This window comes from Notamacropus eugenii, chromosome 1 (assembly GCF_028372415.1).
Source record: "Notamacropus eugenii isolate mMacEug1 chromosome 1, mMacEug1.pri_v2, whole genome shotgun sequence".
NCBI lineage: Eukaryota > Metazoa > Chordata > Mammalia > Diprotodontia > Macropodidae > Notamacropus > Notamacropus eugenii.
In genome coordinates this window covers 291,090,743-291,105,477 of record NC_092872.1, presented here as the reverse complement: position 1 = coordinate 291,105,477, position 14,735 = coordinate 291,090,743, and the positions used below count along the sequence as shown (strand labels likewise).

The 14,735-nt window shown below is 53.7% G+C and overlaps 1 protein-coding gene across 5 annotated transcripts in view; it reads right to left on the bottom strand.

Annotated features, from left to right (window-relative positions):
* Window positions 1–14,735, bottom strand: part of INPP5A (inositol polyphosphate-5-phosphatase A) — a 227,238-nt gene that overhangs the window by 50,585 nt on the left and 161,918 nt on the right. For all 5 annotated transcript variants that reach the window (XM_072629126.1, XM_072629123.1, XM_072629124.1 and 2 more), the window contains one exon: window positions 3,099–3,183. In XM_072629126.1, the coding sequence (XP_072485227.1) occupies window positions 3,099–3,183 (85 nt within the window). The remainder of the gene's footprint in view (window positions 1–3,098; window positions 3,184–14,735) is intronic.

The following is a 14,735-nucleotide window of genomic DNA, read 5'->3' as shown; positions in this document are numbered from 1 at the left end:
CATGTTTCAGCCTGGAAGTGCTTGTTCCTGCCTCAGGAAGGCATGCTCTCCAGGTAAGCCCAATGATTTTGTTAAGTGAATTGGAGAATTAAAAAGGGAAAATCAGAGAAATGGAATGAAATTTTGTCCCAGGTTTCTGAAACTTAGAGTCTCTGTCTAGACTAGACGATGATGAAGGAAGAGCCTGACAAGTTGGAGGCAGAGTTACAGCAAGGCCCAGTCTGGGAGTGGTTCAGAGGGAAAACCACTGGGTCAGGGGTTGGACAAGCTGAGTTTGATTCACACCTCTGTGGCTCCCTGTGGGACCTCATCTATAGAGAGGACAGGTTAGAGTCAGAGGTCTTCAAACCCTCAGTCAATGATCCTAGGATGATGGTAGGAAATCACCATGGGACCCTGGCCTCTGATGGGTCATAGGGCAGAGTTGGAAAGAAAAGACCCCAGCCACAGGGGAGGCAGCATGGTGGCATTTGCTTGTTCTGCCCCAAACCTACCTATGACTTGGAGTGCTTTGAGATCTCCCAGTGAAGCCACATAGAGGCTGCTCTTTAAAAGCCTGGGTGTGGGCCCTTGGGCAATTCTGAGCCCAGGTCAATATGCTCCTGGGAGAAAGTGCTTCCACCCTCAGCTCATAGGTACCAGAGTTTACTGAGCCCCTAGGCCTAGCCTTTCAGAGCCTCCTTCTTGCAACATCTGGAGGAGCACCCGTGGAAATCCTTTCCCTAAATCCATAATTCTCAGTTCCTCAATTTCCTATCTATCTTAATTTTTCTGATAGGAGAGTTCAGGCAGACAAAGGGTAAAATGAAAGCCATGCTGCTGGCCGAGGGGAGAAGGGGTTGGCACCTTGGTGGCCTTCCTTCCCTTAGCTCCTCCTCTCACATTCCTGCACCTCTCCCCCTTCCCCCAAGCTGAAGGTGTCAGGCTCTATGGGGAGAAGAGACCTGGGAAGGAGCTGCCTGTCCCTCTCTCCCTCCCAGAGTTCTTAAGCACCAGCTCTCGAACTGGACAGGAAGAGAAATCATCAACATCAGAGCCCCTTCTTGCCATCTTTGTGAGCCCTCTGAGCTCCTCTCTGTAACCAGAGAGAAGGGAGACACAGATTCCAACGCGTTGGGCCAGGGGGCCAGGAATAACCCTGGCCGGTGACAAGACAGGGGAGAGTTGGACAACATGTCCCATCGTGCTCAGGGAGGGCCAAGGAAGCCCCCGTGGACAGAAAGCTCCCTCTGGGGTCTGATGCCATGGCCCATGGACTGGAACTGGGGAATTCCAGCATGACTCAGCCTCTCTGGAGATGGTCCAGCGGGCCTCTGAAAACTCATCGAGATTCTGCCCTCCAAGTCCATATTTCTGAGATGCCGTATTTAATAGGGAAGCCCGCTATAACTCTTCCTCTGAGTTAATCAATAGAGCGACACAGATAGCCGTGGCTGTAATTCTCCACCCTCTCCAGCCCTGCTTGGAGAGCTGATGATGTCACCAGGAGGTCCATGAGGATTTACAGGCTCGTTACTCTTGGTGGGTCCCCATTATTCTTTACATTATCTTTCACGGGGGTCAAGCCTCACCAATTGAGGTACATACACATAAAATGGCACTGCGCTGGCCAGGTCTTCCTGGAGCGGACACATTTGGGAAGATGAACGTCACACCGACCCTTAGCTCCTCCTGGAACGAACAGCTTCAAGGAACATTTGGTTCTGGCCACAAACAGACTGCAGTGTCCGTGGCCGGTGTGCAGGACATCCAGGCCACAACTGCATGAAGAAAACTCCATCTCTGTGACTTTCTCTTCACTTTGATCTGTGAACAGGCCAATCTCTCCTTTCTGTCTGGGGGGCTGGCTGGCTGGCCATGGTGGAGACATCCCAGCTAGTGGCTGATGCTGTGTCCAGAGCTGTGGAAGGCCCAAGGACCAAAGTGTGTGGACCAACTGCTTTTGCCATGGAGGTAGCACATTTAGGGCAAAGATAATCAGTGAGTGTCCACTGGTCAAAGGATCAAAGCCCAGGAGGTGGGAGGGTGGGCACCCAAAGACAGGAGAGAGGGGGGAGGTGAAGGGAAAGAAGATTAAACTTGGGACCCCCAATGGGACATAATTACTGTTCTTTAACTAGGCCTTTGACTTCCTCAGAGTAGGGAGCATCTCTGAAACTGTCTAGAGCTTGTGAGGTCATGGAGAGGTGAGAGGCCACCCCACCCAGCCAGTGAGGGTCGGAGGGAGGACTTGAACCTAGGGCTGTTCCTGAGGCAGGCACACCCTCCAGCCCATCCGGCTATCTCCCCATATCTTTCACTATCTGGTTTTACAGTCACTCGTCCCAGCCTCTCTCTGCATGTGTCTCCCGCTGCCAAGCCAGTGTCCAGACCAGAAAAAGCCTCATCAGCTCCAGAGAAGACGCCCAACAGCATCTGGGAGGGACAGAGGCCCTAGCCTCCGTGGAAAGGCTGACAGAGCACTGCACCATCTCAACAAACTCAGAGGATGGATGCTTCAGGGCAGTACACCAACCATCCTCTCCCAGCCAAAGGCCTTGGAGACTTGGTGGTCTCTTGTCTCTCTCTGTGTCTCTGTCTCTCCTCTCTATCTCTCTCTGTCTCTGCCTCTGTCCCTACTCTCTCTGTGTGTCTCTCCACTCTCTCTCTGTCTATCTCTAATCTCTCTCTCTCTCCACTCTGTCTCTCTCTCTTGGTCTCTGTCTGTCTCTCTCACACACACAATCACACCCATACACATGCGAGGAAGCCGTGGGCATGGGCATAAATAGGTTCTTTCCATTTCTAAACCAGAGACCCCATCCCTGAAGGGTTTTCAAGGGGGCCTCAGGAACTCCCAGCAAGGTTCCCCTTCCCTGAGAAGAATGTTCCCACAGGACTACGAAGAAGCCCTGACCAGCTGTCCACAGTCCCAATGCCATGGCCACCAATGCCCAGCAGGACCCTAAGTCAACAGGTAAGTCTGAGGAGGCCTCCCCCAGCCCAGCTCAGAGAAGCACACCCCTTTCATTCCCTGGGAAGCCAGGGTGATGCTCCCACTGAAAGCATCTGCGCAGTCCAGCCCTCCCCGCCCCCCACAAGGACCAGGACGAGCGCACCTCCACAACGGATCGGGAGTCCAATCGGAAGTTGAAATCTCCAAAGACAAAGTACGACACCTTCTCAAATCTCTGGTCGATGATTCTGAAAGAAAGAGAAGACAAGTGCCTCGTTACCTAGGCAGGGCCCTAATTCCCACAGCAGCTGAGCAACGGGCCGGTGGCATTCATGAAGTGCCTGCTATGTGCGGACCACTTCCGGAACGAAGCCACCCTTGTTCTCGCCCTGAGCAGCCCATACCATCTGCAGAGGAGACACATGTGAATGTCCCAAGCCAGAAAAGGACCTGCTGATGTGGGGAGGAATCAGGAAAGGCCTCCCAGAGGAGGTGCTGCATGACCTAGCTCCAAGCTTGGGATCCAAGAGGCCAGCAATGGCAGATGGAGTACTGTCCAGGAGCAAGAGTCAGCCAGATCCAAGGCCAGACCCTGGGAGCCCTCACTCCCAGTACATTCCCCATGAGTCCTCGGGAAAAGGACAGGAGCCGGCCAGGCTCACTGGCCCCAGGGAGCGGGCACGGAACTAATCAGAGGGAGGGACTGCCTCATCACTTTGGGCTTCTCAGACCAGCCCAGAGAGGATGGAGGGCTGAGAGCATCCACAGATCTGCAGAGATCCGTCACGCTTGGACGTTTCCAGGCTGAGGAGTCAGTGTGAGGACTGCTGAGCTATGGCTCCACTCAAGAAACTCTGTCCTTTTAAAGTCATGACCATTCATTTCCCAGAGATTGCGCGACTGATAAATTCCCAGCCAGGCGAGGCCTGATGGTGACACCATTTCTCCTGCAGGAAGCCAGTCATTCCTTCTCAGGAAAAACAGACCTTGACTGGAGTAAATAGAGTGCTTGGGAGCTTACCGTGGCTGCCTTTCATACACACAGGCCAGTCAAGTCTGTGGCAATGCACCCAGCCTCCCTCTGCAGCAGCCATGCCTCGGAGACTTCCTCGGCCATCCACGGCTATGGGTCACGTCTCACAGGGCCAGACAGGCCTATCAGGCCTGGCTTTGTTCAGAGCCTCTGCAGTTGACCCACCAGAGAGCCCAGGGAGGACCTGGAGATCCCCTCCAAACTGGGGTGCTCCTGAGAAGAGTGTTTCCTCACACCTTGATGAGAGGTGAGTCCCATGCCTTCCCGCCCTTGCACAGGCCCTGAGGGGCTTGGAACAGATGTGATCACTACAGATTAGAAACCAAAATGGTTTTCAAGATGAGAACTTAGAACCCTAGCATGATATCACCAGGTAGATGCTTAGGGCAAACTCTCCCTCTCTCCCACCAAGGGTCTTCCCCTAACAGGGATACCTAGAGGGCAGATGCCTTACTCAGCCAAGAGCAAGGTTCTACCTGTTGCTCCCAGGGTTCTCTGGCTCTCACCAGCTGGCACAGACTCAACACGTTCTTGCTGACACACAGGATAACAAGCCAACTGTCCAGATATAAAAGTGAGCTTGGAAATGGAAACCTTTCTAGAAGGGTGGGTCTAATTTAGAGAAGGCTGGGGGAGGAGGATAAAAGTCTCTCAGTAGGATATCCCCAGGAGGAACAGCTGTGGCCCTCCAACAATACCCTCTGTGGGCTGCTGGAGCTTGGGGTGGGGCACCCTGCCTCTCCCTGCTGCTATCTCACCTCACTGCTGCATCTGGACAGAAGCTCCTGCCTCTCAGGCAAAGGCTGCAATTGGCCCTAGAAGCTGGTAGGCCTCAGTGGGAGGTTTTGGCCCTCAGGGGTAAAAATAGCCACTTCTAACCACGATTGAGTTTCATGAAGACCTTTACCCAGACCCCATGGTCCTCCCATGGTAGCCCTGGGAAGGGCCACCAGGGGTCTGCTCATCCCCATCTTGGAGACAAAGGCACTGAACTTTGGGAAAGGAAGATGCCAGGCCAGTCACTGGCTGAGGCCAAAGGCACTGGTGGACAATGAGGTCCTCACTGCCCTCTCTCTGTGTGAGCCACATTCAGGCCATCAAGGCAAAAAGGGCTGGGCTACAGTGACAGTACAGAACGCCCCTGGCCAAGGACTCAGAGGGCCTGAAATCAAGCCTACAAGCTATCACTGCATTCCCATGAGACTTCTGAGCCTGTGTTTTCATCTGGAAATGGGGGTAATGGTCCTTGGTAGCAGGTAGAATAGAGTGAAGAGGCTGGAGCCATGGGAATGGAGTTTGAAATACTGTCCTGGGCACTCAGCCCACATTGAGACCTCCCAAAGCTTCAGAAGGGAGTGGTCAGACCTGACATCCCTCTCTCCCTCCATGGCTCTCCAGGTTTCCTCCTTCCTAAACCCAGGGAGACTGGTTCCTCCCCTCAGGCCTCTCCCAGGCCATGGCTTTGGCCCTGTCTTGACTAACCCCATCTACTCTCCAGTTCCCCCTGCCCTATACCCTGTCCTGCTCAGCCTGACATGATAAGTCCAGGCACTAGAGGCCCCTGGCCACCCAACACCCACCTCCCAGGCCTCTCCCAAATGGATGTGTCTGCATGCATGTGTGCATGTGCGTGTATGTGTATGTGTGTGCTGTGAAAGACCTCCCACAGAAGACAGGTCGCATGTCCCAATGATACTGAAAAGCCATTCTGTCTAAGGCAGAGTTGGTCACTTATTGTGAACCACCCGCTCCTCAAACTTCCTTAGTTCTGTTGAAGGGGCCCCATCCTTTTGGTCTCCCAGATTGGAAACCTCATATGATCCTCAACTCCTCACTTTCCCTTACCACATAGATCCTGTTAAGTCAGCAAAGCTTAGTGCTATAGCCTCCTCCTCCACATGGCACAGCCTCTGTGGGGGCCCAGGGGCTGAGGTACCCCCAGTCTCAGGCCAGCTGCTGTTTGTAGCTGATTAGGTTGGGTAATTTTCACTTTGCATTAGGAATCGCCTGTCTCCCATCACTATCATTTCTCTAAGATGTGCCTTGAATCAAGTTATCCCTGATGGTGATTGATCTGAATGATGGGAAGAAGAAAGGCCCCACAACGTGGACTCTGCTTGGGCAGAATGTCTGGGGGTGGTGGTGGATGTGGGTACACAGTAGGTGCTTAATGGAATGCTACTTAAGTGTGTTCTATCCAGCTTTGATGTGCTATGAGCTGGGCCCATACTCCCAACCTCCAGGTCCAACCAGGATAGCAAGAGCACCCCCTGCCTTGAGTTTCCCATCCCCCTAAGAAAGAACTCTGCAGGGATGAAGGATATTCTTTAATAAGCCAGCCCCTTCACTCTCTGGGGCTCAGTTTGCTTCTCTATTAAATTAATCATCCCACTCAGGCTGCTGCCATCATGGTGCAACTATGGGGAGAAGCTGGCTCCCCCAGAAGCACCAGAGAACAGTACACACAATAGAGACACAGACCCCAGCCCCTTCCCTGCTGCTCCTGGTAAGTCTTCTCCCGATGCGCACCGTGAGCAGAGCTGGGGGATACCCCAGAGAGGCATCCGTGGCCTTGTCCAGCAGCAAGCTGTTTTCAATGCAGTCCGTGCTAGTGCTAAAAAAGGCAGGGGAGTGACCTGCCATTCAGGAGAGCTTGAAATGGGGCCACCTAGAAATAGGAAGGGACCCAGAGACAGGCAGCCACAGGTGGAGTCCTGGCTAGGCCCAAAGAAGGCACTAGGGGAGCCCAGGTCTGGGCCTGAGGAAGCCCTTCTCTACAATGGGGACAAGAAGAGATGCTGGGCCCAGCCCACTTCTAATGAGCTTGTAGTGAGAATATGTTGTGAACCAGAAAATACTCCAAGACCTGCTTGGCTCTGCAGAGAATGAAGTGACCAGCAGACTTGAGATGGACGATAGCTAGAGGACAGATTGAGAGATGGCTGGGAGAAAAAGAGACTGAGAGACTGACAATGACAGACCAATTCACACGTCTTGCCTCCTGGGCAGCTGGAGAGGGGGACAGACATGCCAGCAGGAATCCCCCAAGCAGGAGGCATTCCCGGGGAGATGACCAAGCCAGGCCTCTCAGGGAGCGCTCACTGACCCTCCTGAGGCTGCCAGTGTCTCTCTAATGACCTGCACCACAGGCCCTGGAGACAAGAGGAAGTTGACCCTTCTCTCTTAAGTGAAAGGCAAGGCTGGGGTTTTTCAGGGCTGCCAGTGACCAAGGATGGAGCCCCCTGTGATCCCCCACAGCTCAGACAAAGGCCCCCTCCTCACAAGCTCCTTCCACTGCCCTTACTCTCAGTGACTCTGGGTTTGGTACAAGTCCTGCTGTGAGGCTCTTTGGTATCTGGCTCGAACGTGGCACCCCACACCCATATCCTCTGTCGTGTGGCCCATGGCCTGCATGTGCCTGATGCACCAGCCCACAAGCATGGGCAGCACCTGGGTCTGCCCCTGATCAGGGTCAGGGCATATGGGACAGAACTGATGTGCACAGGGATGCCCAAGGACCACTCCAAAGGCCTTTCCCAAAGATCATGAGGAGCTGTGCCTTGCCTTCCTCTTCTTCAGCAAATCCTTGGAAGGGCCACCCTCCACACAGGCCTGCCACAGAAGGAGGGGCCAGCCTCTATGTGGGCACATGCTGCTGGGCAGTTTCAGAAGGCTGCTTACAGAAGTGTGTGGGTGGGGGATTGGAGGGGTTGTCTTTTTTTTTTAACTGATTCTTCAGGGAAAAAAAAGACTGGAATCTTTCATCTTTCCATCACCTTCCTCCTCAAATATGTGCTGCCACTATCTCTGGCAATAAACCCATAAAAGAAGGAAAAGGGGAAATCCACTCTTACACCAACCAAGTCTGCCAGTGTATTTGGTGCTCTGCACCCAAAGCCCCCCACCTCCACCAGGCCCATGCCAGCCCTGCTGTGCCAGGCTGCCTCAGCCAAAGATCTCTGGGACTGAACAGGGCAGCTCCTGTTTGGCTTTAAGGACCCTTTCAGCTCTCCCTCCACCCCCCATGCCCTGACCAGATCACTCTCTTGCCACTCCAAATCAGGCCACTTGCTTTAACAGGCCCACAAAGGGCTTCCGTTTTCAGCCCCTCCAGTATCTTTGTCATCTCTGCCCCCTCCCTAGCCATGGCCAGGACTGAGCCCAACAGGTTGATGGAGAATGGAAAGGGAGGGGCTGGGGACAGAGGGCCCTGTGTGCAAACGCCTCTTGCGCCCAGACGTGCTCCCACACATCCATTAGCTGAACCAGCTGGTCAGGGAGACCCTTGGGAGGCAGGCAAGGCTGGAGGCATCAGTGGCATTATCCCACTAATAGCCATGCCTAATGTAATCGCCTGGCGGGTTTTGTCCCGAGCCAAGGTATCGGCAGTGGGTCAGAAGGTAACCTTCTGTTTACATGATGATCTCCTAAAGTACTTCTCGGGCCTTTAGTGTGAAAATTGACTTTGCCATTTGTCAAGGGAGCTGACCGCATTGAGGGGATGGGAAAAATGAGCTCTGGAGAGTCGGTACTGAATGGTGAGCGGTGGGAGGTCTGGGCTGGCCCTGCCCTGGCCCCCAGCAGGGCACCGCATTCGCTGCGTCATCCCAGTTCATTCAGGCAGACCGGGACGTGTCCCCAACATTCCCACACAAAGACAAAGTTCCAAGCTCAGTCTATAAACACACTTCCCGGGCCGATTCATCCCAACCCAACACTCCTGAAAAGGCCTTTTTTCTCCTTTAAAAACACAACAAAACCCACCCCACCCCCGGCTCTGTCAGGCCGCTGAATGGGGACAGTTCTGGAGCAGAGGAAGAGGAGGCCAGGGATGGGCCCTCCTGAGGAGGCTGCCAGACCTCCTCCTCTGGAACCAGCCTCCCCCTCATACTGTCTGGGCCCACACAGAGAGGGCTCTGAACAGCAACAGGGTGCTGAGAAAATCGCCGGTGTCCATCTACTGCCAGCACCCATGAACCACCCTTCCCAGCCCCTCTCTGCTGCCTGTCTGGGGTGAGGAGAGGGTGAAGTCTGCCTGGCCCCAGGCACCCATGCTCTCAGAACCTCTGCGGTCCAATGGGCCAGTTCTGGCGGCCCTCTGACAGAGCCAGTCCCTAGGGTGTTGGTGCATGAGGTAGAAAATGCCAGCATTTTCTGTGGTCACTGAAGTGTTCAGAAGCGATGTTGGGGCTGAGACAATGGAGGGCATGCACTCTCCTGCCCAGGCCAAGCCACTGGGAAACCCCACTGTTCCAAAAGGGGACTGGGGAAGGTTACTGAGAGGTTACTGCAGGCAATGGGGACTCTGACAAGCAGCCAAGAGAAGGTGGAAATGGTCCTGGGGCTGTGGGCCCCCTGCCAACATGCAGCCGCATTTACACAAAACAGTGGCTGATGGGGTGGGTATGGGGCAAGTAGGCAGGACCATCCCCTACTGGGTACGGGCAATGTCCAGGAGACCCACTTCAAGGTAGAAAGCAAACCCAGAGACATCTTGGGGAAGATGAACATGGAGTTGGGGGGTGGTGGAGGTGGGAGGGACGGGGGCTGCCTCAATGCCAGGGACCACACTGACTCATGGCCTTGCCTGATCTTGAGCCACCACTGGGGAGCAAGCTCTGGGGAACCAAAGCTGCTTCTGGATCCCTGTTCCCCCCACCTCCTCTCTGCCCCTGGAGTCCAGAGAGGACAATCTGTTCCAAGGAAGACTTCCCTGGTGACAGGCTAAGTGTGCCTGAAATGACCTAATGCAAGTGTTTTCACTGGCGTGTCTCAAGCGCTGTAATCCTGTCATTAAAAGGCTGACCTTCATCATATTTCTGTCCTACTCTCTCTGATAGGATAGCCAGCAGCAATTAATAACACCCAACAATCTCCAAAGGTCGAGTAGCGAGATGAAAACAGTTGTCAGAAAAACTCGGTAATCATCGGCCTGGACGGCCCACGCCAGACCTGCCTCCCCCAGCTGGCAGGGCCATTTTTAATTCCCATATGGTGCCATTTTGGGGGAAATGCTGTGTTTTTTAAAATTAATTCCCTTGTCAGGAGCTATTAAGGCTAAGAGAAGGACCACATCAATATTATATACCTAATATACAAGAAGAGCTATAAAAATCAATTTTTTAGGCCTTGGAAATTCTGCCTTGCTCTGCCTTGATGGGTTTGCGACGCTGACGGCCGCCTGATGTAATAGAAGTCATGTCTAATGATGGAAGGACTTGTCACTTACTGCCATCGCAGGAGGCTGCAGGTTAAAGACTTGTAGTGGAAGCAAGCTCTGGAGGCCCTGCCCACCCCACAAGCCTGGGTCACCCCCAGCTGAGCCTCCTGTTGCTTGCCCTGCTCACCTCTGGCCAAGCCTCCAGAAAGGGGGGTCTCTCCCACTTCACCTCCGGCTGAGCCTCCATAAAAGGGGGTCTTCCCCCTGCTCACCCCTAGCCGAGCCACCAGAAAGCAGAGGTCTTTCTAAATAGCCATCACCCCATCATATGGAGCAGTGTGTCTTCCCAGGGGAGAGATCCACTGTCAGCAGGGCAAGGGCAAGGAGGGTGTCCCAGTGACCCTCCTGAGTGGAGTGCACCTCTCATTAGTTGTATCTATGACAATTCCCATGTAGACAAGAAGAAGCAAAGGCTCTGTCCACTGTGGATATGACACATTTTGCCTCCTGGACTCTTCTCCTCTCTTGCAAGGCCAGGCTAGGACCCACGAAGCGGTCGACCAAGAAGCCCTTCCATCTTTGTTTCCTGTAGTTATTTCTGTTGTCTCAAAACCAGTGGGATCCCAAAACACCCATTTACAAGGGTCACCTCCAGAACATCAGGGCAGGATCTGTGCACAGCTCACAGCTAACCATGGAATTTCGGTTCCTCACATCGCTAAGTCAAGGCAATTCTTAACTAACTAGACATCACTAAAAAGACCCCCCAAATTTTAGCTGTGCTAAGTCATTTCATGTAACTACAAGGGTTATTTTATGAACTGAAAACTGGGATACATGGTTTGGCAAGAGGTTTCTCTGCATAACATTAGACTTTCTTTTCTCAAAATGGGGATCACATGGGGAAACCTGAGGAATATGGTGGCCACCCTCCTAGCTCACAGCTGAACTGCTCATTACTCTGAGCTACAGGCAGAGATCTCCAAAGTCACTGAACAATTTATCTCCATTTCTGTGCAAATTAATCAGCAGGAGGGGAGCAATTCCAATGAAACTGTGAGCATTCTCAGAGATGGAGCTGATGCAGTGAGAACCTGCCACTCATAATGGCAGCAATACCCATGCCAGGGCCAATCAAGGCGGGTGCAGATTCTCCCACCTTCTGGGGCATCCTCAGGGCATCCCAACCCCAAACTGGGCACAACCAGGAAGCTGGTCAGCGCTGAGGACTGCTACCACACCAAGGAGGGGCCTCAATGAGCCCAAAGGGGGCTAGGATGCAGAGGGTGGCAAGAGTGCCTGGTACACTAGAGGTGCTTAATGAATGCTTGTTCCCATCCCTTTCTGCCTACCTGAGCATTGGCCAGGCACTGTTTTGTGCCCAACTGAACAAAACAAACAAACCAGAGAAACGCTCCTTGCGCCTGCATGGCCACGACAGGGAGCTGAGCTTCTGTCTGACAAGTCTCAGAGTTGGTGCTCGCTGCCTTCCCTCCTCTTTTCTTAAACTCTCCCCTGCTCTCATTCCCTGCTCAACCACCCTAACTACACAGAGACTGACCTGGGCGAGCACGTGGCTGCCTTGGGGAACAGGAACATTGGGCTTCTTGTTCCCAATGAACAACAAAAGGGCAAATGGAGCACAGCAAAGCAGCCTGGGAAGGCCGCCTGAACGAGGAAATTTGGGACCGGTGGTCACTGGTGGTGGCTTTCCCTGAGGATCTGTTTGAGACCCTGGCCCAGCATGGCCCAGTGGGGCACACCCTCAGAGAGGGATGCAGATATGAAGGAACTCCAAGGGAATGCGTGCATGGACCACTGTGCCCAAGCTGCGCCAGAGCGCTCTGAGCTCAGGAAGAGCTGATCAGCCATGGCTGGGCACATGGGAACTGGACCCCAAAGAATGGAGGACAGCAACATGTACATGTGTATGAGAGGGGTGACCGTAAACTACATGCATGGAAGGCACACATATATAACCTGAAAGTCTACGTGAGCATGTACTTACACATATGGTATAGCTGCCTAAAACATGATACATGCTTCTCTTCTTGGGAGGGGATTTTATACAGTGATTCAAATTAGAAAGACAGAGATAGAGGGGGGAGGGAGAGGGGGAAAGAGGGAGAGATCTAGGTGGGAGAGAGGAGGGAAGGACAGAAGGAGGGAGCGGGGGAAGAAAAGGGAAAGGAAGAGAGAGAGAGAGACAGACAGACACACACACACACACACACACACAGAGACACAGAGAGAGAGAGAGACACAGAGAGAGACAGAGAGAGACAGAGAGAGAGAGAGAGAGAGAGAGAGAGAGAGAGAGTCCTTTACTGTAATAGGCCTGAACAAGATGCTTCTGTGAGGATAGGGTCCTAGTGACCAGTGCTGTCTGGATGGCTGGAAGGGTTCCAGGTCAGCTTTGGGTACTGAGAAAGTGGCTGAATTAAGGACCTAAATTTCTTCAAGCTGAGAGGGAGCCCAGAGCAGACCTCCCCCTCCCCCAATCAACAGCTCTGGCAGCCACCCTCACCCCTACACCACAGTACGCCCCCACACACACATTCACTCACTCATAACTCACCCCCTATGCATGCACAAACACACACACACACACACACACACACACACACACACACACACACATTCCGGGTGAAGCAGCCAGGATGCTGTAGTGACTTCTGGGGGCTTCTGAAATGACCCACATCTTTCGAGTCGAGTTTTCCTTTGCCTAGAGACCAAGTGGCTTTTCTTTGGCTCATTCATCTGCCTGTTCTGGGAAAAGCCTCAAGAGAAACATTGAGATTGGAGGGGTCTTTGAGCCGAGGTGACAGCTGACTGATGACCATCCACAGAGCGACAAAGGGGAGCTATGTGGAGGCCGTGCATCACTCGCCGCTCCCTGGGAAACTAATTGCTCCCAATTGTGCACGGGCACATTATTTTTCTGGTAATCATCTCTTTTGAATGCCCCAAATGGGCATGAAACAGCTCCTTTGAGCGGGCACAAAAGTTAAATGCTCCAATGTTGATCAAATTAACTCCGGCAATCTGACAATGGACTATATTTGTGAGAAAATGATGGTGCGCACAAAGGCTGCTTCACGCCGGGATTTCACAGTCGGAATGGAAAAATGTTTCTGTTGAGCGAGGCCCGGCCCCATTTCCAAAGGGGGACAGAAGAGCTCTGTCACTGGTAAAAAAAAAATCCCATTTCACGGACCTGAATGGTGTGGAGGGCTTTGGGAAGTTTCCTTGGTCCACGGGGGCTGCCCATCCTGCTCAGCAGGCCAGACTGTGGCTGAGATGTTAAGTGCTCATTACTGTGCTGGGCTGGGGGCTCCTCGGCCTCCTCCAGTGTGCCCTCTGGAGCCCCCGCACCTCAATAAGGGGAAAATCAGGCAAGGCCAAGATGGGCACATGTGTGAGGGTCATGGTTCTGTGGGTCTTCCAGGGCGTGCCTGGGAAGGCACCAGGTGATCTGGCCCAAATCTTCTTTCATCAACCAATTATCTGGGCCTTTCACCTCTAGAGGATGTGTGTAGGTGATGATGACTGTATGGATGAGTCTATTATGTGTGGGTGGGTGTGAGAGGATACGTGAGGGTGTATGTGGGAGAGTATGAGTATGTGTGTATACATATAAGTATGTATGTATTGTGTGGGTGAGAGTGTGTGGGGGGTGTGTATAAGTATGTATGTATATATGTGTGTGGGTGAATGACAGCATGAGGATGAAGAGGTGCACGTGTGGGGGTGAGTGTGTGTGTGTATGTACATGAGTATGTATGTGGGGGGGTGAGTGGGGGGGAAGTCTCCCTTCCTTGTCTGTGTGTGCCCCTCCCTTCACTTGGCAGCCCTCAACCTGTACACCTCAGCAGTCAGCTGGGTCCGAGCTTGGGGAGGAGCGACCAGGCTATCACCCGGGTTGACCACCCAGGAGATTTCAATGAGAATGTAGGAAGCCAAGGGCCGGCCGAGGCAGAGGCTGGAGCCTCCCCGTGGAAGGAAGCAGGCTGAACTGGGAGGAAGGCCTGGGAGCTCCCTGCACTGGAGGGGAGGCTGGCGCAAGAAAGGGGCAGATCAGCATCAGGGGAAGCAGCCCAGTCCATCCCTGCTGCTGCAGGAGGGATGCGCACAATGGCCCCTGGGTTCCCAAAGCCCCTGAATGGGGACACTGTTGGTGGCAATGCTCCGTCAAAGGGAGCTCCTCGGCATTGTCCTCCCCCATCAGTGGAGCAGAAAAGACCCTGCTGGTGGCTGCTGACAGGGGCTGCCCATTATTCACCAAGCCCCCGACTCCCTCTTTGTGCTGCGCTCTGGAGGTCCCCGGCTCCGGCTGGCTGAGCTCTCAAAAGGCTGATTCACGGGAATGCAAAGCCCCAGCACTGCTCGCGCCCCCGAAAGCCCACGCTGCTATTGGCGAGGGTCACATTTTAATGACGTGTGGCCCCACAGCGAGCAGGCCTGGCCCCTGGGCCGCAGTCCCTGGGGCGTCGTGGGGGGTCTCCAGACTGGCCCGCTTAGAGCTCACAGACACCTCCCCCCTCAGGCCAAAAGGAAGATGCAGAATGGGCTGCCATGGGGGTCCAGAGGCCTGCGGGGACACTAAG